This window comes from Lissotriton vulgaris, chromosome 2_1 (genome assembly GCF_964263255.1).
Source record: "Lissotriton vulgaris chromosome 2_1, aLisVul1.2, whole genome shotgun sequence".
NCBI lineage: Eukaryota > Metazoa > Chordata > Amphibia > Caudata > Salamandridae > Lissotriton > Lissotriton vulgaris.
This window is the reverse complement of record NC_141687.1, coordinates 672,356,123-672,380,788: the sequence shown is the minus strand read 5'-3', so window position 1 is coordinate 672,380,788 and position 24,666 is coordinate 672,356,123. Positions and strand designations below refer to the sequence as shown.

General features: G+C 44.3%; 1 protein-coding gene across 1 annotated transcript in view; it reads right to left on the bottom strand.

Moving 5' to 3' along the window:
- TCP11L1 (t-complex 11 like 1) overlaps window positions 1-24,666 on the bottom strand; it is a 233,844-nt gene that overhangs the window by 94,799 nt on the left and 114,379 nt on the right. The window contains exon 4 of the mRNA XM_086955862.1: window positions 10,972-11,092. Within this exon, the coding sequence (XP_086811988.1) occupies window positions 10,972-11,092 (121 nt within the window). The remainder of the gene's footprint in view (window positions 1-10,971; window positions 11,093-24,666) is intronic.

Sequence of the window (24,666 nt, the reverse complement as noted above, 5' to 3'; positions counted from 1 at the left end):
AATACTATATGCACACTTGAATTTTTTGATCTATTAAACAAAGCATGAATAATATACAAAATAAGAAAATTAATTCATTTTGATACTTTATTGTGTGTGTATGTATCACCATTTATAGGGTGTTTTACTTAAGAGAATTTAGTATTTTTCACATAGAGAGGTATTCTTATTACATAGACTATGTTTTATATCAGCATCTAGCTATAACCTTTCACACTAGTTCTATTTCCCTATGTTATAGTAGCTGTTACTATAGGGGTCCCTTGTTTTCTAAAGAACGGCCTTCTTGGGGTCGACAGTCTTTTTCGGCTCGGCGCTCTTTGGCTGTACGGCCGCTTTCGGATCGACGCCCTTCGGGTCGACGACCTTCTTTGGCTCTGAAACCTTCTTTGGGACGATGGTACTGGGCCCTGGGGTCTCAGAAGGTTTCAGTTTCAGAGCCGAGCCGGATGGCGGGGCTTGCGAAACTTTTTTCTGATCTTGGCTAAGGCCTTTTGGCGATGCCTTGACTGGAGCCTTTGGTAACGGGGTAGTAGGTGTCGGGGGCAGGGTACTCACGATTTGCCCCAGTGGGATGTCGTCATCGGAGTCCGAGTAGTCCTCGACGGTGACGATTTCTAGGTCCGAGTCTGGAGCTTCCTGTAGATCCTGGTCATCATCGAAGATGTTGTCCGGGTCCGGTGCCTGTCGCTGCATTTCTTGCCTAGCGGCCCGTCGGTTTCGAATAGTTTTCTTCGATCGAAACTGTGCGCAGGCTGGACAGGTTTCTTCCTTATGGTCTGGGGAAAGGCACTTGTTGCATACTGGGTGCTTATCAGTATGTGGGAACTTGGATTGGCATTGTGGGCACCTTTTAAACGGGCTTCTTTCCATCAACGGTCGACTCGCGTGGCGTCGAAAAGGCCCAACGGCCCGCGTCGACGACCGATTCGAGATGGAAGGCTGGATCGAGTAAAGAGGTACCGAGCGAGAACAATACCGTCGAATCGAAGGCCTTTTGGCCTTTAGAAAAGTTTTGTTTTTGATTCCAAAGTTGGAGTATAGGAGTTAGCATCCGAACCCAATGGCGGAAAAAAACAATCTGAGGATGCAGAAGATGCCCATGCGCACTGTAGTCCAAGGGAGGAGTCACCTATCTCGTGATACTTCGAAGACTCTTCCAAGACAACAAAGTGCAATCATCCAGACCCAACACTAGGCGGCGATCTATGCACAAGATATGAATTCAGCAGCTCACATGCCTCGAACAAACAATTAAGGTTTAAATCAATTATCAATTCAAATACATCTATGTGATGTTTGGCCCAATGATCTAACATTTAATTAAGCACAATTAATGAGAGACTGCTGATTTTTTGACCTGTTAGTTGTTATGACAAAGCCTCTATCCAGTGTCGCAGCACAATCGGGGCGCAATAGCGAAAGCTTTGATATCCTGTGCATATCATAAAGACCTACTGGGCTTCAAAACGTTGATGCGAGAACCTTTACGGAGATATTGGCATTGCGACTGCAAAACCTACTTCCAAATCTCATACACCCTAACTAATTGGGATATATAAAACGCCATGAAACACATGATAATACAAGGGGGGTGTTCCACCTAGCCAAAAAGCAAAAAATTATGTAATGCCATCAATCAAAATAAATAGTCGAAATAAATGCTGATATCAAGCACTTCCTATATGATGCTCCAGCTGTTTGAAGTGGAGAAGGGGACATACCAGGAGTGCCCCTTGCCCTCTCCCCCTCCCACCAAGTAACATACCACTAGCAAATTGCATAAGAGAGGATGGGGGATAGAGGGTTGGGTTGGGGGTGGTTTAGGGGGATCTATAATTTGGCCGGGATGAAGATCATACTCAAAACTCTAATGGAACCAGGGAGGGGCCCTCCTTATGTTACAGTTGCAAGAGAATCTTGGAGTTAAAAATAAATACTACCAAATTCGAAATACTAGGATTGACACAGGTGGCGGTGGATGCAATCAAGGAGAACACAAAATTAAATTGTCGTCAAGAAGAATTAGCTACCTGGTGGAGAGGTTCACATGAAATGTGCTAGATGTATAAATATCTGATTGCCCTCTCTGCGGCGATCCAAGGGGACCTCCTGAGATGGATAAATCTTCTCATATATTGGATTAACAAGATAAATGCCATCAAGATGAATGTGCTCCCTAGGTTACTTAACTTGTTCCCGGTCTTACTCATGCCCAGAGTGGTGCAAGAGCCAGAAATATATTTCTCCACTTAAAGAATATTTTCTTGAAATGCTTCTGGGGAGGAGGAAGGCAAAGGATCTCATACAAAGTACTGTGTAGATATAGAGATAGGGGAGTGTTTGCCCTGCCAGAAATACACATACACTGAAGAGAGGCACAGCTGAAGGTGCAATCAGAAAGGAGCACAAGCCAATCAGACAAAATATGGGGGCACATGGGTAGAGCAGAGCCATAGCAGGGCCCTCACTTGGGGACCTCATTTGGAAACAAAGGCAAGACAGTCCTGCCAATGTGCACCTTAATACCCCCAATGAACACCATACTTACAATCTGAGATGAAGTGAACTAGCGACTGGATTTGACTACAGATCCCTCCCCATACACCACAATCCACTTCAATCTCTTTTTCATCCCAGTACTAGCCCTGGACCGTTTAATGCTTGGCACGAGAGATTGGCTCATGCTGACTGATATTTATATCACAAGGGGTAATTAAAACATTTAATGACTACTTCTAAAGAGAATTCCGAGTGGGAGAGTAAGATGGTACATACACTATGCTCAACTGCAACATTGGGTATCCCATCCCTCAATTAAAAAAGCAGTTATGATGGAACTCACACCAATGGAGAAGTTTATCTGAAATGCTACTGGTACGAATATAGTCATTTTTACGCTATACAAATTTCTCTTGGGAGCGTCCTTCGATAATTGCCATGCATACAAAGAAAAATGGGGGACTGTCATAAGGAAGGAACTCACAGAGGGACAATGGTCAAATATAAGGAAAGACATGCTTATATATCTAGAAGGACCTTGCCAATACTATGCATCGTATATTGGGTAGGGAGTTTTATTATAAATTACTGCTGGATTAGTAGCTGTGTCAGGCTAAGCTACATAAGTTTAAACCTACAGCACATCCAATGTGTTGTGGCGATTGTGGAATGCGAGGGATATGCTCCACATTTGATGGGAATTTCCTAAAATTGCTGCATTTTGGAAGCTAAAATAACCCCTCCCTCCGATATTGAACACTAGCATTCTTGCGTCTAGAATTATGGCGATGGTAAAGCTAACATGTGGCATGTCTGAGAACACTATGGACTTCGAAAAACAATGAGCACCCCAAGTGACATACTTGTCTGAAGTAACACCCCCAGTATCATATCCCCTGAAGCGGAGGGCACTGAAATAGTTATCACTCTGAGGTGAGTGTGGAGCGAGATAAAAGGAAATCGCAGAAGATAATGTGGAAAGCACAGACGATATGATGTGAGATAACTGGGTGACAGACATGCCCTGATGATCTAACGGAAATATATTTATGATGAGGTCTGTTGAAGGCTCAATAATTTGCGTGGATGTAGGGGAAGTTTAGGGGAGTTGTTCATAGAATAGACTTGCTCTTTGCTTTTGATAAAACTAAGAATGCAATCAATGGGGGAATGTGCGATTTCTTGAGCTATCAGTTCCTGCTATGTATACGAATATATGATTTCGATTGAAACTCAATAATATATTATGATTAGGAAAAAAGATTATGTAGAGCCGTTCTCACTTATCGCTTTATGCCATGAAAGTCAAGCGAACAAATGTAAACAGTCAGCATTTTCTCAAGAAAAAAGAATTAACATGATGATAACAGAAGATTTGAGGAAAGATACTTAACTCCCAAATAAACAAGCATTTGCAATGTAATATGTCTCGCATTATTAAAGTTTGAGCTATTGCCATTGCTAAATAATGCAACACCAATAGCTCAAACTTTAATAATGCGAGACCTATTGCATTGCAAATGCTTGTTTTTATTGGTGTAGCAGCCAGATCTGGACTAAACGTGGGTTCTGCTAAGTTTGCTTTGAAAGGTTTGTGCATGTTTGTGGATTTCAGAGATTTCTCTTTTTTTGCCAGATATATATCTTAGAATACTTGGCTAGGATTGTCGAGGACAGCTTTAGTCAGGGTTAGACTGATCATTAGGTAAATTAAGGATTTCTGGGAAGCAAAGTTTCTTTACACGTTTCATTGTGCTTTAGCCCCCAAAATGACAAGGCTGCAGTAGGCTAAGCATGCCATTTTTTCTCGTTCTTAATAGCACTATTCATCAGCCCCACAGCAAGACACAGTTTCCTTTCACTCAGTCTTAACTCACTTCCTGACTTTTACCTGTGTTCCTCTGCCATAATAGTCGCATAGATTCTCATAAACCAATATATAACCCCCTTCTCTACAGCAGGCACACATTCGGCAGAGAGGGAAAGGACTGACTTTCGCAAGTAGATGTAATAATTTGCTATTAGTCATAGGGTCGCTTAAATCATTTGTCCTTTGTTTGTTTTCATGACTGAGGGTCACGGGGCCTTGAATCATGTACAGACCGTTCAATAAGTGTGGTTGCAAACGCGCCTGACACAAGGTTGGCATAGAGGCGTGTTATAAGGAATTTTATGTTATCCACGGAAACGAAAAGTAACAGTGGGCTAGGTTATTAGACAACAGGGACGCCAGGGTTATAGCTACCGATTTTGTGGATGGGGAACCAGGTTCCAGTCTGGGTACGACTCAATATCCTATGATTCTGGGCAAATCACTTAATCTTACTTTGCCTAGCAAAACAAATGCACGTGACCTTGTACAATGTCACAAATTCGAACCGGATTCATTCGCACGGACACGCCAAATGCACTGTCAGGGTGGGCCGAAGGTGGAAAAAAATGATGTGCTTTGCCAAGACCAAGGATTCGAGTCTGGTTTCCCGGTTCGAAGGGCTGACCGGCTCAAACCGCTAGTCTCCATGTTATATCCTGCTCTTCCTCTCTCTTTGTCCCTTCTTAGTGTTAGTGTCTGCTTGTCTATGTCATGTCTCTGTGATGTCATCCAGAATTCTACCTGTTGCTGTTCAAGGGATTTATCAGTTACCTGGAGGCTGAGCAGGAAGTTATCTGCTCCCGGTGGGGTTTCTTACCATATTACATTCCTACCTGAATGCTGTACCTTCTATCTAATCTCAAGAATAAATATACTACATGAACATTACAACAAGGACCCATCATCTTAATTTTATTGAATTTAACACTGGCGACGAGGTAAAAAAGGACCCATTTAAAAGAAAAAGGACTTCATTGAATTTAAAAAGGACATCATTGCAACCAAAGACAAGAAGAGAAACGTTTAAAGTTACTTTCCTGCTTCTGGGTACCCCACCGGTGTCTGGTTCCAACGGACAGTCTCAACCCAGAGCATTGGAATAACCTTTGCTGAAGTAATACTACTACTAAATCATCTGGCACTAGAGCAAGGTCTCCCTGAATTCATCTAGTGAGTCAGCGTTTTACGTGAGTAACGTGGCTGCTGCTGTCTGTCCTAGGTGTGCCTGTGCTACTTCTGCAAACTCCTGTTTAAATGAAAGTGTGCCTGTGCTATTTCTGAAATCTGCTGTTTAAAAGATTGTCAGCTCACTTTGTGACTTCAGTTTATTGCCTGCACAACTTGTGCCAACCTGCTGTTTAAAGGTCTCCTGTTTACAAAAGCGCTACTAACTGGGACCGTTACAACCTGCAATTAAAATTTAAGTCTGCCTGCATCAATCTGTGTGAACTCCATGTTTCGGTACCTTGGAGGTTGTGCACTAGCAGTTTGAGTGAAGAGACGGCTATTCTACTTTGTTATTTGGTTTGCCGTGTGGCCTACGCTGAGACCTGATGCCTATTTCTGCCAACCACGTCCTGAGCATACTCTGCAAACTGTGCTGGAATTCACATGCCAGCGCTTGGTTCTACACCATTTGGGAGTCTGTCTACATGCCTGACTTCGAGAATTGGAACTTGATCTGCACACCATTAATTTCTGACATTACACTACGTTTGGATCTGTAACCCGGGTGAGAGATCGCTCACCGGTGTTTGCTGTTTCATGATTTATTTATTTATTTCCCTTGAAAAAAAAATTGTGTTCTCCAACAAGGTACTGTTTGATTTTCTTTACATTTTCCCATGGACATTTCTACAGAGCGGTTTGTGTCTCCCTTCATTCAAATGACAACGGTGACTACTTTTATTATTTTGATTTGTTATGTTTAAGATGTTGTGAACAATTTTGCATATTTCCTAATTTATGCAATGTGTAGTTTGCGCTGTAATTTACCCTTGAGTGCATTTCTTCTAAGTACTGTGGTGTGCTAAATATCTATTTATATGCTCAATGCTTAGAACTCTGTTTCTAGGTTATGTATGTATGCTGTTACATGTTCTTTTCTGTGTGGATTTGCAAGTGATACATTTTGAAATAATTTATTCTATTATTGCCTACTTTACTGGAGCCACGTTTGTGCTCAACCTTTGTTGAGGTGCTCATTTGCTTTCATTTTGGTGATGATGTGTAGGCGTTATGCTTATTGGGGTCATTTATGTGCTCAACTATGTTGAGGTGCTCCAGTTTGTTTTCATTCTTAGTGATGATGAGATAGAGTGATGCTCAATTTTGATGTTTATTTGTGTTATGAACCACTTTATAGTGCTCTATTGTTAGAGGTTTTCATGTGCTTGCTATTAGAAGCCATAGGGGCTCAATTTTATTGCCATTTCAGATGAACCACTTATAGTGCTCTATGGTTAGAGGAGTTCATCTATTTACTGTCAGGAGCCACAGGGCTCAGTTTTATTGGTGTTTGTCTGTTACTTACTGCGAGGAGCTGCTGGGCTCAGTTTTATTCTATTGATAGGGAAGTTGTGCATTTTCTGTGAAGAGCCGTTTTGTCATGAACCACTTTTACTGTGCTCTATGTTTAGAGGAGTTCATGTATTTACTTTGAGGAGTTGGGCTCATTTTTATTGTGCTTTATTTTAGAGGAATCGAAAATATTCGAATTTGAGGAGTTGATATTTCATTTTCTATCTACGGTACTGAGCCATACTGTACCTTTGCTCATTTGTATTGAGATGTTCAGTTTTCATTTCATTTAAGCTTACATTCTTTTGTTAGCTTACGGTGCTTGTACAACCTTTGTACCTGTGCCCCTTTGATATTACCTCTTCTTTCCATCATGTTGAAGAGGGTGTTTATTTCTGGTGCATTTATGTTCTTTCTTTCTTCTGCCTTTCTGCCTTCTTTAGTTTCATCTGATTCATTTTTTCAATTAAAGGAGGGAGGTGTGTTATATCCTGCTCTTCCTCTCTCTTTGTCCCTTCTTAGTGTTAGTGTCTGCTTGTCTATGTCATGTCTCTGTGATGTCATCCAGGATTCTACCTGTTGCTGTTCAAGGGATTTATCAGTTACCTGGAGGCTGAGCAGGAAGTTATCTGCTCCCGTTGGGGTTTCTTACCATATTACATTCCTACCTGAATGCTGTACCTTCTATCTAATCTCAAGAATAAATATACTACATGAACATTACAACAAGGACCCATCATCTTAATTTTATTGAATTTAACACTCCACTTACTCCCTAGTTCCTATTACAGACAGACTGATAAGGTGCAAGTAAAGCCAATGCAGATTGACCTCTTCTCATTTTCAGTCTTTCCTTTGATAAAATGACAATAAAGACATTTGAAGACAAAAACAAGCTTGGCGTGTGATGGGATTCTGGTCTTTGTTCTATGTCAATGATAGAGCCGTATGGAAATCCAGAAGAGCTTTACTGTGTTCTAACCATGGGGCTCCCATGTGTCTTTGCAAACTACTATTTCGTGCCTGCCCCTGTGATTGCCATTAACTTAATGACTTAAATTAACTGAGAAGTTTTCATATTTCATGTTAGGATTCATGGTCCGCACTGAGACGGTTTCTCTTTGTAAATATGTGTTCTGCTGTAACCTGAGAGGCACCCTCCGTCTGGGCTCTTTCATACTATTTTGAACTCTAGCGCCTACGGGCTTCTGTAAAGCGCTCTGGTGCACCTGCTTGGCACTAAAGAAAACTTAAAATACAAGAAGAAATAAATCTCATCTCACATCACGTTATATTATTTTATGCTATCGTATGTGAACATATGTATCCTGCACGTGTATTTCTAGCCCAACATGGTAAGAAGTGGGCCTCAGGGCGCTTTTAGACATCAGTGGAAGAGAAAGGTGCTGTTCTGCACTCAATGAGTATATAGGCAGTTTTTAAAGGAGGTGATCAATAAAAGCAAGTTCAGATTTAGAAGAAGGGTGGTAATAATAGTTCCCCAGCTGTGGCTGATTACCAGAGACATCAGCCCGGTGAAAGGGAGTATTTTCTGCTTGCGCTGAGTGCAACAATCCAGGCTGTGCTATTAAGAGCACGAATCTAACGCAGAGACTGAAATAACATGCCGGAATATTATAATTGTTCTTAAACCGGGAATCCGAACAGCAGCAAGGATGGCGATATTAGAGTTCAGTCAAAGGGAGGGCTTGTCTCAAACGAGCCTTGTTTCCACGACTGAACGAGATGCTATTGCTGACCGCCAGTCTGCGCAGCTAGCGCCGCGGCTGGAAAACAGCAGCATTCAGTTTTTGCTGCTTTGACCTAGACCTGTGCTAAGAATCCCCAAATGCCCCCCGCCGACATGCCCATAGTACTGCATAGCGCCTCGAGATAGTGCTCTTGCTTTTCAGCGCTTACATACAAGTGCAGTTCCTTGTTCCATAACAGAACGCTAGACTGCCCCATCCCGCTTTGGAATTCACAAACGAATGGCAAAACAAAGCTACCCGAATTACAAAAGCGATGTAAAATGTTTAGAAAGACAAACAGCCATGGGCAAGCAAAATGCAGATGCCCATGCTAGGCACGTGCAGCACCCGCTATGCGACAATGAAACCAACAGGAAACAAGCCCACGAATAGTGCGCATGCCACTTCAAGCCATGGCCTAATGGTGTCTATTACGCGCTTGGGGCGCGTAATAGACACCAATAGGCCGTGGAGGGAGCTACGTGCTGGCCTTTGGCCAATAGCGTGCAACTCTTTCATTAAAAGACGCACGCAAAGGCCAATGGGGGAGCTCAAAAAGAAACGCACAAGCGTGTGCGATTCCTAGGTTAGCTCTCATTCCCTGTTTTTCACTTACTAAAGGTCTCGTGACCTGCGTGAGAACTGCTGTGCAGTGCAACGCAGGTCGCAAGACCTAAAAAGTCAAGCAAGGGAACTTGATTTTAACAGTGCATGTATATAAAACATAGAACTTGCCAGTGTAGCTGGCTTCTGCAAGAACATTTTCTGCCTCCCTCAGAGGAACAGGTCAGAAGTAGACCAACCGGAACCACCTGCAAGTAGCATCAGCTGATACCATGAGATAAAATGTAAAGCTGAAACAATTTACCCAAAAATTATATTACAATGGATACTCCACAATCTCCTGAAGTATGAACAATGTCTTATCAAAACATCCTAGGGGTGGTTCTATTCGTAGAAGTAGGAAATGCATTATATCTCTGGAAAAAGTAAAGTCCCAGAAAATCTCAAGAGTCCGCAGCAAAAAACATTAAAACACATTATACGTATATTTTTTAAACCAAGATTAGGGCCCTTACGGTTTCGTATTTGATTTATGGAACTAGCTCACGGAAAGGGGACACTGTTCAAAGAATTGTGGTCATCAGACGTATTGATTTCTTCTAATCTTCTCAGATGCAGCCTCATAAACATGGCTGTATTATTTTACAGTAGCTTCCCCAAATACATAATTCCTACTGAAGAGTGTTTTGGGTTCTGGCATTGCCTGACTAGCCAAAGGCTAGCCACAGTACAGAGGGCAAACACTCTTTGATCCTAAAATAGAAGGCTCTCAAAATAGCAGAACGGTCTTCTTGAAGGTAATGAAGGTCTTCACAATACAGTACACATTTTCCTTCTGACCTCACCATGCTGCCCAGGCTTACATCTGCAACACAAGCCAGAAAGGACTTCCATTGGCTTCCCATGCACGCCAGGATCTCCTTCAAACTTATCTGTCTGACTCACAGGGCTGTGTTTGGATCTGCCCCCGAAGGTATAAAGACTCTTGCCAGTCTTTACTCCCCTAATAGATCCCTATGGTCATCCTCGCAAAATCTGCTTGTCATTCCCAGATTCAAAAAGGCTAGATAGGGTGGACGAGCCTTTTCCACCCTAGCTCCCAAACTGTGGAACAGTCTCCCTCCCGAACTCTCTAACCAACCCTCTCTGGCCATCTTTTGGAAACTTTTGAAGACTTGACTCTTATCTCAGGCTTATCATTAAAGCATCTTGGTTTTTGTATGAATGTATACGTACGCACTGCTCCTTGATGCCCGTTGGGCTAAGTTCGCACATTACAAATTAAATTTCATTCATTCTTTCATTCATATCAATCGAGATCCTGATTTCTTTTGTTTCTTAAAACCTCACTATCCCATAATGCTTTTGTACAATCACAGCCACTAGTATTCGCTGAATAGGTAGGGATCAATACAGGCACTTTGGAGTGAGTTCTAACACAAACTCTAAGTACTACAAGTATAATAAAAAGCATATATATTTTCTGAATTTTGAGACAGAATGCTGTATTTATTATGGGGTTTACAGTCTGTGGTGATAAACGCAGCATGAGGCATATGCATGCAAAAATATATATGGGTGGGTGTCAGATGGTAGAAGGAAATCGTCCAGTTAAAAAGGCCAGGTAGTGAATTGAAAATTCCCATTTTTGGGAGCTTTCTGAAGTGCACTAGGTTATTTTCTTGCATACAGAGAGGATATATGATTTGATATTGCCCAGATGATATTTTGCATGATCTACAGAAATGAAGCTTAACTTACCTCTTTAATCTCCCCTAAAAGTGTAATTGCATGGTCATAGGTTGGTGGGTCTTCATGAAATTGAGCTTCTAAACAATCCCAAAATGCTTTATGTACAATGTCTCGAACTCTTTTCTCCAAGCTGTTGGCAGAAAATTATTGTTTTTTAAAATAAGATTAATGTATTTACTGAAACAAGCCACATTTGGGCAATTATAAAGGTAACATTATTTACACTAGAAATAAACGAACAGATACAGGGTTAATAGGAGTGTAACAGTATATTAATGGACCTTTGTAAAATGAATACTGAAATTGCAGGAATAACAAAGTACTTACCTTCAGTAACGCTCTTTCTGGTAGAGACTATCTAGCCACAAAATCCTCACCTTTTAAATAATTTCTGGGTGTTATAATAGATCTGGAACCTTTTCAGCAGTAACTCTGCATGCCGGAAGGTGGTGCAGTATAGGGCCTATGCAGGCACAACTCCAGTGCGTTGTGAGTTGGTTCCAAGACTGTCTGCACCCTTAGGTGCAGAGTTCCAAAATCAATTGGTAGACAGTGTGCAGATTTCTAGACTTGAGTTCTTATTAAAAGTCCAAACACAGAACAGGGTCGGTGAGGAATCTACAGCTAGATAGAGTGTCTACAACAAAAACATTATCGAAGGTAAGTAACTTGTTCTTCTGAGAGAGACTTCAGCTACCCCACCTTTTGAATAGATACCAAAGCAACTCCTAATCAGAGGTAGGCCTCTGAATGGACTCAAACCAGGAAATCCTGCAGAACCAAGCAGGCAAAGAGCCCATCTCATTGAATCGGACTGTCAAGGTAAATGTGCTTTGTGAACACATGGAGGGACACCCATCCAGCTGCCTGGCAGTTGTCCAGGTAGTAGAATGAGCATACAGTCATTCTGGAGACTGTGTTTTGGCCACTGCATAGCAGATCTTAATGCAGAGCACAATCAAAAAGGGAGATGGTTTTCTTCTGCACTGTCTTGCCTTTTTTCGCTCCTGAGAACCCTACAAAGAGATGATCGTCCATCTGGTGGTCTTTGGTACGATCTATGTAGAAGCTTGGCCCTCTCTTGGAGCCCAAGTGATGGAGTCTCTCCTCCTTAGAGGGGAGAGGCAGAGCAAAGAATGATGGCAGGCTGGTGGTTTGACCGATGTGCAACAGAGTCCTCTTACCAGTTTTTCTGGGAAGAAGGTAGTGTACGATGGAGAGACACAAAGAGCCTGAAGATCACTGACACACTGTGCCAAGGTGATGGTGATGGTGATGAAGAACACTGTCTAAACGGTAGGAAGAGCTGTAACGAACAGCTAGAAAGTGGAGCAAATCAGTTAGTCAGGCCCAGATTAAGGTCCCATTGGCGCATTACAAAGGGAGAAGGGAGAAACGTGCTGCAGTCATTTAAAAAAGAATTGCATCACAACAGGTTACTTAAAGAACTAGAGCGGATTTGACAACTGGAAGAATGCTGAAAGAGTTGAAAGATAGCCCTTAACTGTGCCAAAAGCAAATTCTTGCCAGGCAAGAGGTGGTCAAGGGATTGTCAGATAACGTGGCCTGGAGGGGGCAATCTGGCATCTCTCACACCAAACCACAAATTTGTCCCAAAAACAGGCGTGTACAGTTTTTTCCAAGGGATGCCTGGCTGTTAACATGACATCAACCACCTCTGGGGGAAGGTCGAAGCTTAGTCTTTAACCCCTTCGACGCTGATGACGAGCTCAGCTCGTCAAGAAGTACACCTCTTGTACGCTCATGACGAGCTGAGCTCGTCATGAACCGCTGGATTTTCGAATCTTCAGCGCACAGCAGGAAAATGCGCTGCATCAATGGTGTTAAGTATGAAGGTGGAGATTGAGAAGACCCGGTGCAGAACCTTATTCTGCTGCAGCGACGGCATGTCCTCCCGGAGAGGCAGCCTGACTGGAGGACATACACTCAAGCCCAGGAGTTCTGAATACCATACTCTTTGTGCCAAGTCCAGTGCCACTAGGATGACTCGGGCACGGTGTGTCCTGATTTTCTTGAGAACTCTGGACAGAAGTGATACTGCCAGAAAGGAATACAGGGGTCCCAAGTTCCACTTGAGGGGGACTGTGTCTCTGAGCGAGAGATGCCTTAGAAAATTCAATGCACATAACTGTTAAGATTGAGAGTTCTCATCAGTGGCAAAAAGATCGAGCCAAGAGTCATGCCATTCGCAGAAGAGACCTTACACCACCGGTGGGTGCAACTGTCATTTGTGTACCACCAAGCGTCTACAGCATTCAATCACTACCACCAGTGGTGCTCCAGGCCTCCTGGCACAGAGTCTGTGAACCCACCTGCCCGGTTTGTTGTAGTACCACATGGTGGTGGTGTTGCCCTTGAGCACCTGCAATAGCCTCTCCTTGGCGGACGGAAGGAAGCATTTCAATGCGAAGTGGATGGCCATCAGCTCCAAATGGTTGATATGGAGCCAGGACTCTGCTGGAGACCTGAGGCCTCTGATCTCCACCTCTCCCAGATAGCCGACTTAACCCAGAAGCGATGCATTGGTCCCAACTGTCCATTCTGGGTGGGGAAGGGAGAGGGGTCTGCCACTGACCCAATCACATCCAGTAACAACCACTGCAGATCTTTTAAGGTAACATCTAAGAGAGATACAAAGAAAGTTCCGGATTCATGTCTGGAGGAAATAAAGGAACTGACATCAGCATGCAGGAGTAGCCCCTATACAGGCTTCATGCGTCGTTTCCGAAGTGGAACGGAATCAGTGCAGAGCCTAGGGAATATTCAAAACTTAAGGAATCTGCCGCTAGAAGTCCAGAAAAAATTATATTGTACATGCTTTTAAAACGTTCTAGCTATTCTACCCTTTTTGGGAAATTTTTTTAAGCTGCATCAGACTGGAGTTTAGCATCACAATTTTTATGTTACACTACATATATTTGTATAATTAATTGTAAGATACTTATTTACTTTCTAAACAGTGATCTACAACTGCATTGTAAAAACATCATAGGACATAAGATATTAAACACCTTTTTGTTTCCGATTTATTGAGCAAAGAAGAAAAGTGATCAGCAGCATTTATTGCCAAATGAAGTCACTGTACTTATGAGGGCAGGAATGGCAAATAATCACCTATTGCTGTAGTTTGTCATTTGGTAGTAAACCAACTAGTGGCTGCAAATTTCTTTTTGTGAGAGAAGAGTATTGGATTAATTTCAACCTGACTGCGACAATCACATTCAATGTGACACTTGCACTGGAGAAACATTCAGTCTGACATTTGTACTGGATCTGCAACACTTATAGTGGACAAAGGGAAAAATACCCCTCTTCATAACTGTACAACCAGGGTTGTACTGTGGCTCACAGAAGGCCCTGCACCCAAATCCCCATCGGAGGCCACCTCCAGCTGCACATGACCTTTGTCTTTGCACAGCTTAGAATGGATTTTACCTAGATCGGAACTTAACCCACCACGAGACTGAACTTCAGCCATGGACAGGTTGGTTTAGCTGCAGGAACTGGCCTTCAGCAAAGCCTTGCCTTGTGTCCCAACCTCTGCCAGCAACCAACCCCAGCTGTGCAAAGCACAAATGCAGGGCCCAGGCTACTGAAAGAATTTACACGAAACAAAGCATCAGCAATCCACTGAGCAAAGTTCTAGTTTCAAACCATGTCTGGTGTAAATCTGTTCAGAATTTTCTTCTGTTGTGGTGAGCAAAGACACCAATGGAAATTAAGATGGGAAACACAGCTTTTCTGACCACCCTCCCATTTTTTACTTTCTTTTTTTGTTTTACAAGTGTATAGACCAAATGGATCAACATAAAACTTGCCACAACAACACTACACTGGAGAAACATTTTTGGGGAAGTTTTTCGAAGTTTTGGAACGTTTAGAGCACATTTGTCAAATGGTGTGAAAGGTATTAGCAGAACAAAAATGGCTTTTCAGTGGAAACTATGACCCAACCATAAAAACCTCATCGCTATCACAACTGTAAAATTCAGTAAAACTCATGGACTCTCAGTTCATGTAGGTAGCTTATGTATCAAAATTAAGATGTTATCATTTCAGTTAAATCTATACTACTATTATAAAGAGAGAACTTGCACCTTTTGGCCAGGTAAACTTGGGAACCACAGCGCCAATCTACACACCCTATACATCTATGAAAATGTCAGGGTGTGTAGATGGACATAGGCTATATAATTTTTTTTTTAAAAGTAAATTAAAAAAATTAAGTTTGTAAACAAAGTAGTCCCCTGAAAGTAGCGCTGGCCGGGACCTAGCGCTGGCCGCTACGCGACGTGCGTGATGACGAAGGAGGAGGGCGGTGCAGTGACGAGCGGCTGTGCAGTGAGGAGCGGTGGCACAGGTAAGGAAAGGGAAAGTGAGACTGTGTGATGCAGGGGGAGGCAAGAAGGAGGTAGCAGTAAATGAAAATGTCGGAGCGTGAGTGAGTCGGGGCGGGAGGGGGGCGTGAGTGAGTCGGGACGGGAGGGGGGCGCGAGTGAGTCGGGCGGGAGGGGGGCGCAAGTGAATCGGGGCGGGAGGGAGTCGGGGCGGGAGGGAGTCGGTGCGGGAAGGGGTCGGGGCAGGAGCTTGTCTACTGCCCCCAGCCCCTTTCTGCCCCAGGCAACGCTGGGGCGGGCTGCTAGTTATATATGTTATGTTATGTTATTTTTATACTTCTATAGCGCACGACCACTCCACGGAGTATCCCGGCGCTTTATCGAAGGAAACCCAACCGAAGAAGGGAGAACATAACACTGAGAGGACGTGAGGACACAGGAAGCAGCATCAAATTAAGGGAAAAGCCATGTCTTAAGGGCCTTTCGGAAGGACAGAAGGCTAGAGGTCTGTCTCAAAGAGATTGGGAGGTCGTTCCAAGCATGAGGAGCTAAGTAGCGAAAAGACTGTCCTCCTGCTCTAGCACGCTTGATAATGGGAAAACTCATTTTAGATAGGGACGAAGATCTGAGAGATCTGGGGGGGTTATACCAGGACAATCGTTTAGAAATATATTTGGGGCCTATGCCATGTAGGGCCTTGAAAGTCGTGGTCAAAGTTTTAAACAGAATCCTTTTAGCAATAGGAAGCCAGTGTAGTGTTGAGAGAAGATCAGTGGCTCTCGCTTTTCTAGGAAGACCAAAGATGGCTCGGGCTGCAGAATTCTGGGCGATTTGCAGACGCCTGATCAAATATTTGGGAAGTCCCAGGAACAAGACATTAGCATAATCAAGACTAGAGCCAATCAGTGCCTGGACAATGATTTTTCTGTGCTGGATGGAGACTAGAGGGAGGAATTTACGAAGCATCCGAAGGATGCCGAAACATTTCCCAGTAAGAGATGAGATATGCGGTCCGAAAGATAGCTCATTGTCTATCAAAACTCTCAAGTTTTTGGCTTTCAAAGACGAACTAGTGGGAGGAAACATATCTTGCGGCCACCAGGGTTTCCAATCAGGCTCAGAGGTACAACCAAAGAGCAACTCCGACTTGGCGGAGTTGCACTTCAGCCCATGACGTCCAAACCACTGAAAACAATGTATAAACAATATATTAACAATGACCAACCTGCAGCCAGTTGTCTTACTGCTCTGCCTCCTCCAGCTGTCACTGCTTTAGCCACATACCCTGTACTCCACAGTCCAGTCTTACCACCCACCAACCTATCATTCACATGACACAACACAGCCCCCCTCAGCAATGAATCCTAATACTGAAAGGGCAAGGGTATTGCATATACAACAACCAAAGTGTAACACGCATATACCTCAGACTGCAACACTTAAAATACAACCTAAACACAAATGGCATTCCAACATACTTCTGCACCAAACTCTTCAAAATAATTTGCAATACACTTCCTATTATACCAATGACATATATCTCAATTCCCATACACTCAGCCTCAAACCTAAGTATCAATCAAAACTCTCCAACATCCCGTACTAACAGCCACCAACAAAAGGTAAACATTTATTGGTGCATCTTGCTACCATGCCTGCTGTAACAAGGTCCATGCACCCTAATGCACACCTGAAAATGTAACAGCCATGGGACCAACTCTGACTCCCAAGCACTACAACCGCCTTATGGCAAACGCACCATGTAATGCTTTAACGTTCAACAATGCTCCCCAATAGCATAGCAGCTTTAAAAAGCATAACAGCTTTTTCAAAAGATATCTCCCTTTCCCTGCAAAGTGCCAGGTGATCACAGTACGATGTGACCGCTTGGTGCTTGCAGTAGACACCAGGGATGTTTGGCAGGTGGAGCGGCCACATGGGCTTAGGCCTGTGCTCTCCCAATTGCATCTGTCTCTCTGCCGATCCTGGAGGGTGGATGGGAGTGATAACCAGGGATAAAAGAAATTATTAAAACAAAGAGGTGAGTGAGGTCCACCACGCAGGGCAACACCCCATTGCAAAAAAGGTACTACATACAGTCTTTCTGCCACTCCCCCCAATACGGGGCAGAAAGCCCACTAGACATCAGGGATAAAAAAAGGAATGGGGGCTGCCCACCTTACACAGAGTCATGCCACCACCTCAGAAAGGACACATCTATCGGGTGGGTTCCGCCTTCAAAGATGGCAGGAAACCCACTAAACACAGGAACATTTAAAAAGAAAAAAGTGTGGCAGGGCATCCCAACTTCCGCCAACTTCTCTCCCCCAAATGAGCAGGAAGCTCACCAGACACCAGGGAACTATAAACAAAAACAAGCATTTACAATGCAATGGTCTCGGCATTATTAAAGGTAGAGCTATTGGCATTGCTCATGACATTTTTTTTCCTTTTTTTAAAAAACATAAATAAATGGTATTGTCATTTACAATGGCAATAGGTGAGCATTAGAGAGTAGTACAGAGTATTCGCAGACACAGAAACACACACACACACACACAGACAGAGCCCTGCACACACACACAGACAGAGCCGCACACACACAGAGACAGAGCCGCACACACACCCACACCGACAGAGCCACACACACACAGACAGAACTACATACACACACACACACAGAGACAGAGCCTCGCACACACACACACACACACAGAGCCACACACACACACACAGACAGAGCCACGCACACACACACAGACAGAGCCACGCACACACACACAGACAGAGCCACGCACACACACACAGACAGAGCCACGCACACACACACAGACAGAGCCACGCACACACACACAGACAGAGCCACGCACACACACACACAGACAGAGCCACGCACACACACACAGACAGAGCCATGCACACACACACACACAGACAGAGCCACACACACAGAGCCACGCGCACACACAGACACACACACAGAGCCACGCGCACGCACACACACATACAGAGCCACCCACACAGTCATTCACATAGAGCCCTTTGTCTTACATGCCCTCGTGATGTACTACAATTACCAGATTCATACATCAGATCACATCTCAAACTGTCTACCACTTTATTAAGTATGTACAGTACTTACAGGTGAAGGAAATAACAGGTTGCACATAAAAATACAAAGACAATGTGCCGACCTACAACATCCTGAGCAAGTGCCAGATGTGACAATAGTAAGGTGCTCTTGTATCAAAGACTTCAGCTTATATCACCTGTTTCACGAGTCACAGGAACACCTTGCACATGGTACATATTGTGTGTGTTTGTACCAAGCACGTTTGTGAATGGGTCACTATTTCAAACTATGAAAGTAAGTCAATTATTCAAGGAATGATTTTGCAGCGTTGGTTCTTGTTGAAACATAACATTTTGGAAGAGAATACAGAATGTGGCACTGAAAATTAAGTTTTGAAACTGAATGTAGAGCAGTGTTGCTCAGCAGAGCATGCAGTATCTACTGGGGGCCTGGCCAGAAAAGAGTGAATCAATGATACACGCAAGAGCGAGTCTGCTGTGGAATATAAATTGGTTTCTACAAAGATAGAAGGCAGAAAAGGCTGATGTAGTGGCTGAAATCTCATATTTTACATTGCTCCAGTCAAAGATAAATGCCCTGGGGCCATTGCTGCCTGTCCCTGGTAACTACAATGATTCCAACTATTAATGCATCAACAAAGCAGGAGAGTGGGCGGGGGACTTAAGAAAGCTGCCTCACACCAGGCACAGGGCAGGCGGCATTAAGGGGCAGATATTGAGGGCAGACTGGAGTGCAGTGTGCAGATATTGAGGGCAGGCAAATATAGCTTCTTCGTGGTTTGAGAATCCAGAATTTAAAACATTTTGGGTGCTATTCGGTTTTACTGTGCAAATACTATTAAGATGATAAATGAGTTATGTGAAATGGGAAGATTACATTTTTTAAATAGTCGTTTTTATGTAGCTTTCAAACAATTTGTTTTGGTTATGAAGTGCAAAAGAACAACAGCAATATGGCCTTTTTTCATTATCATACGCGGTTATATTTTGGCAACACCTGCTTATGCAGCTTTTACCACTGCAAGGTGTAGTTCACAAGTGTTTCTTTTGCACAACACAATGATGCTTAATATGTCCACATTAGAAGGAGGAAGGACAGTGCCAGCACAAAAAAATTATTATCAAATGTTTCCTAAAAAAAATCCAAATAAGGAGTGTATGTTTGTACACTGGTCCACTGGAGGGACAGTGAAATACTGAGATGTGCTTGGACTGCTGTCAGCTCTGCTGCTGTTTTGGGGTTACAATAAGTCCAGTGTCACAGGAATGCGCCTTATCCAGCCTCAAGCATTCCTACACCATGTCACTGGGTCCAGCATTGTGTGATCTTGGTTGAGCACAACCCCCTGAGCTATCAGACACTAAAGGATGGTTTATAAAAAGAACATCCAGGGCTGGAAACTTAGTTAGACCTCGTGAGATGGGGTCGTACACTAGCATTACTTTATGGGGCACCTACCTCGGGGTGACAGGGTAGCGCGAGGAGCCTGTTAATGCACGCATCCTACCAGCCTCGTGGGCTCCCGGGCTCCTGCAGTGACTGAGAGGGCGGTAAGCCACTGGAGCCTGCAAGTGACCCTGGGGGGCTCTTTGGTGCCTGTGGTGCGAGAGCATGAACACATGTAGCCCATTCAATACACATTCCACTAAGAGCTCTGCCTGAGGGCTTGGGGTACCCCTGGGGAGAGAGCTCTACAGCCCCTACTTATTAGAGGTTGTCCAACATTAAACCCGGACACAGAAAGGCGATGAACAATGCTCACTTTATGTTAAAGTAAAGGTTACAGTCACTCTAAATCACTTCTATGTTTAAAGTGCTCAGAGGCAAATCTGGCTGTGGTGTGCGCTACGTAAAAGGCCAATTCTACTACAGCCTTTATTAAAGGGCGGTGCGGTGCCACTGAATGGCTGTGGTAAAGCAGTGTGAAGCCGCGATTAGTGTTAAACAGGGCGCTATTTGGACTCCACAAATTTAAAATATTGGCTTGCGGGGGCGCACAGCTGAGGTAAATTAAGCACACCTCTGCTGACCGGAAAAGGAACATTGTAATTGCAGTGAAACTTTAAGGCTGTTTGGGGCCCTTCTGTTCGTGGCCTCCCTGTTGAGCAGGTAGAACTGGGTGGGGCTGAAAGAAGGGTACTCTGACTGCATACACAGAGGCCGAGGGAGGTTTTCTAGACTCCTCTACACCAGAGGCTGTACCTGGACTTTTTTTCATCTCTGAGTTTCCAAGCTTCACATATTTAGTACATGTTTGCTTTTTCCCCAGTTATATTTCCTTCTGCACATTACCTGCATCTTTTCCGACAAAATGTACTCTGGTTTCACATGATCTTAATTACTTCCTTCCCCTGGGCTGAGGCTTGTCTTCCACCCTGTATAGCGCTCTGACAGTGTTTTTCCTCTCCCCTGTCGGCGCTTTGCAAAACTTAACAAGCAATGTAATGTCGCCACATCGATTATCGATAACAACCTAGACCCGAGAGAAACCCTGGCACCAAAGACAAACAAGGTGTAGGCAAAGGCTATCACAAATTGCATGCAGAGAGGAAAAAGCATAATCGAGAGGTTAGCGGTCAGGGCGGCAAGAGCACAGACGACGGAAGTCAGGCAAAGTCGCCTGTGACGGGGGCGGGGCCGCGTCCGGACCAGAAGAGGAGACAGGCGGACTGAAAGCGTCTCGCGGCCCGGGGCTCCTGTGAGCGGTGGAGAGCCCCGGGGCCGCCAAAAGGAGGTTGCGCAAGGGTTGCACATGCCCGGTGCCTGCCAGAAGGAGGTTGCGCAAGAGTTGCACATGCCAGGTGCCTGCCGCGTGCGGAGAGCGGAGTCCCCCAAAATTGGCCCGGTAAGTTGAAAAGGGCTGGGGGGGTCTCGGTGCACTCGTGTGTGTGTGCTTGTGTGTGTATGCATGTGGGCGACGGCGGGGGGGGGGGGGGGGGCTGGGTGCACTCGTGTGTGTGTGCGCGCGTGTGTGTGTATGTGTGCGGGGCGTTGTGGGTGTCTCTGTATGTATGTGCGTGCGTGCATGGGCGCTCGTGTGTGTGTCTGTGTGTATGCGCATGCGTGTGTGGTGTTTCGAGCTTCCCAGGAGACAGCGACTGGCCACAGCGCGCGTTCGCGTGTGCGTGGCAGTTTGAAATCGCCTCCAAGGCAATGCGCGCGGCCAGAATTGTCTCCTGGAAAGCAGCAATAGGTTCTCGGCGAGAATGCGCTTCCGCGCGCTTAGCCGAGACCTAATAAACCAAAGCGGTGTGGGCAGCTCACCATGTACAGGATGATGTTTCCACCCAAACAAGGCCTTTCAGTCTTTCTGTCCCTTTGGGGACAGACTTGGGGGTCTGCCACCAGTCTAATCCTTCGAGGGATGCAGAAAGCTGAATAGACACCAGGAATAATTAAAACAATATAAAATAAAGAGTTGGAGGCGGCCCACCACCCACAGGACCATGTCCCTACTCTAAAAAAAGGGCACTGCAATTTCTGCTCCCTTAGGGGCATATGGAGGAGATTGCCTCAAATCTGCCTCCACCGGTTGGGCAGAAAGCTCACTAGACACCAGGGACGATTAAAAAAGAAATGGAAAACAAAAATTAAACAAAGGGGTGAGGCAGAAAAATGAAAAAAACGCAAACTGTTTTTCTGTTCCCAACCCCACGCTAGAAACCAGGGAAATCTCACAAACATGTTATCAGCACACTGTCAATTAGGTAGACTAACTCGTGATCCACTGACCCAGCTGGAGCGATACACAAAGCTTGGCAGCCTATGCCAACCACGCTTTCCAGAACGAGTAAAATCAACACTGAGTTTGCGTAAATGGAAGGGGGGGTGGATCGGATTCGAGAGAAGAGAAGAAACGTGATTTTGGTTGTCCTCATCCTTCTCATAGATACCCTGTCATGTTCCTGCGCACAAATACCCTCTGTGTTCCTCTCACTTTATGTTTGGGTTGTTTCTCTACTGATTCTGGCTTCTGCAAACACAGAACAAATGAACAACATGAATTTCCACTAAACACTGTTAGTTTAGTGACTCAGGACCATATGTATAAAAAAAGAGTTTTGCAATTCTCAAATTGAGATTTTTAGCGAATCGCAATTAGAGAATCGCAAATTGCAATGTATGTAGGATTTGCTAAAAATGTTGCGAATCCTACATATTCCTTATTTGCGAATTGCAAATTGAGATTCGCAATTAAGGAATACCTTCCCAATCATTCCTATGGGCTAGGAGACCCATAGGAATGAATGGGAAGACATTCTCAATTTGCGATTACAAATTAGAGAATCGCAATTTGAGAATGCAATTTCAAGGTTGCAAGGGTACCAAAAGAACACCCTGTTGCATCCCTGAAATATGTGAAATATGCATGTGTGCACATTTTGCACATATACATGCCCTAAGGGCATGTATGTGCGACATATGGCACTTTAAAAAAAAATCGAAAAAAGTATTTTTTAAAGAAAATCGCAAATTACCACCAACTTGAAGTTGTTGGTAATTTGCAATTCCTTAAGGCCAAACAGCAAATTTCTGGTGCTTCCAGAAATGCATTTTAAGGAATCGCAATTTGCCACATTATGAACTTGCCCCAATTAACCTCATTGATTGCACTTTCTCCGTGCCGCCATACTTAAGAGTCCAATGAGTCTCTACTTTGTACAATTTCTTTAGTTTGCAGAGAAAGCTAGCGGTAGCCATGACAGAGTGGACCACCACAGGATTGGGATGTTTTCCCCCAATTTGCTGGCAGGGGTGTAAGGCTACTAGGCACCATGAAATTTTCATTTGGAAAAGCCCACTGGACACCAGGCATTCCAAAACGGCGTCGAAACAAACAAAAGGATAGGCGCAGCCTACCCTGGCATCGAGCCAAACCTCCACCCCAGAAGGGACAATAGTGTTTTTCTACCTCCACTCCCTCCTCTAACCACACCCACCCACAACTCCCGGGCAGATAGGTTTGTTCCAGTCGGAGAGGTTCCCCAAATGTGCCCCTGGGGGAAAAGGGGGGTAGAAAGCTCAATAGACACCATGAATTTTACATATGCCCAAACTTTAAGGGGTGTGGGTGTGCCACTATTTGGCCATACCACAACCCAAAAGGGGAAAGCCAGACTTTTTGCCCCCTCCCCAGGGAAAGGATAAATCATGGGTTAGGGTCTGGCCCTTTCTGTCATTAGGTCCCACCCTCACTCCTAAAGCATCCACAGTCTTTCTGCTCCCCTGGGGACTAAAGCATTCTCATCCTAATGGCAAGAAGAGGACATTTAGATTATTTTGGGTGTAGTGTTTACATATGGGCCAGCGAAGTGCAGCTAAATCCCAATATTGTCCCACTCGCCTTACTGAGTGGTTGTATTTTTCAGGACAAATCTACCAAACCCAGATGTTTCTTAAAACTAAAAATTGAGTGAAATCCAGGTATTGCTTGTGTGGGAGTTCTAATGTTTTCTTACCCACAATGCCCTGCAAACCTGAAGGTTTTCCTAAAATCATGCAATTTCCTTTCATTTCAGTGAAGTAAACTTGTTCTGGTAAAAGCTCCACTTGGGTGGCTGGGCCTAGTGCCTGCAACACGAATGGGAAAAAATAGGCTAAATGTTAGCCCCTGTGGGTGTCCAGAGTATTTTTCTTTTTAAATATCTCAGTTTGGTATGTTTCCTTGGTTGGCAGTCGAGCCCTGACTCGATTACCGTACCTATCCGTATTGCTGATGTTTTATGCCATTCCTATCACAGGTGCTAGGGACACTTACAAAAGTGGGGTACCATTTTTATCGGGAGAAAGGTGGGACCACTGGCTGGTAGGAAATTTGTCGATGTCCACAGACTGCAAACACACGCAAATGTTAGGAAAATGTGTATTTTAGGAAAAGTTAGAAGTTTGCATGGGTTTTTGGGAACAAAAAACCTTGTGAGATCCATGCAAGTCACACCGCCTGGTACTCCTATGAATGTCTAGTTTTGGTTGCTGGCTGAGCTAGAGACCAAAATCCACAGCTATCCAAATTGCAAAATAGTTTGGTCTTCATTGGAAAGATCTGATGTGTTTATGGTGCGTTTATGGGCCCTTTTCTGTTGCAGGTGCTAAGCCCATTGCCACACAAGTGGGGTACTGTTTTTAGGTCTCGCCTGTCGATGCGCATGCGCATCGAGCTTGCGAGACTATGGGGGCTTAAACAGTCTTTAACCAACTTGCAAGGAATCGTGGCGATTCCTTGCAGTGCCCGTGAAATTCAAGCTCAATGCG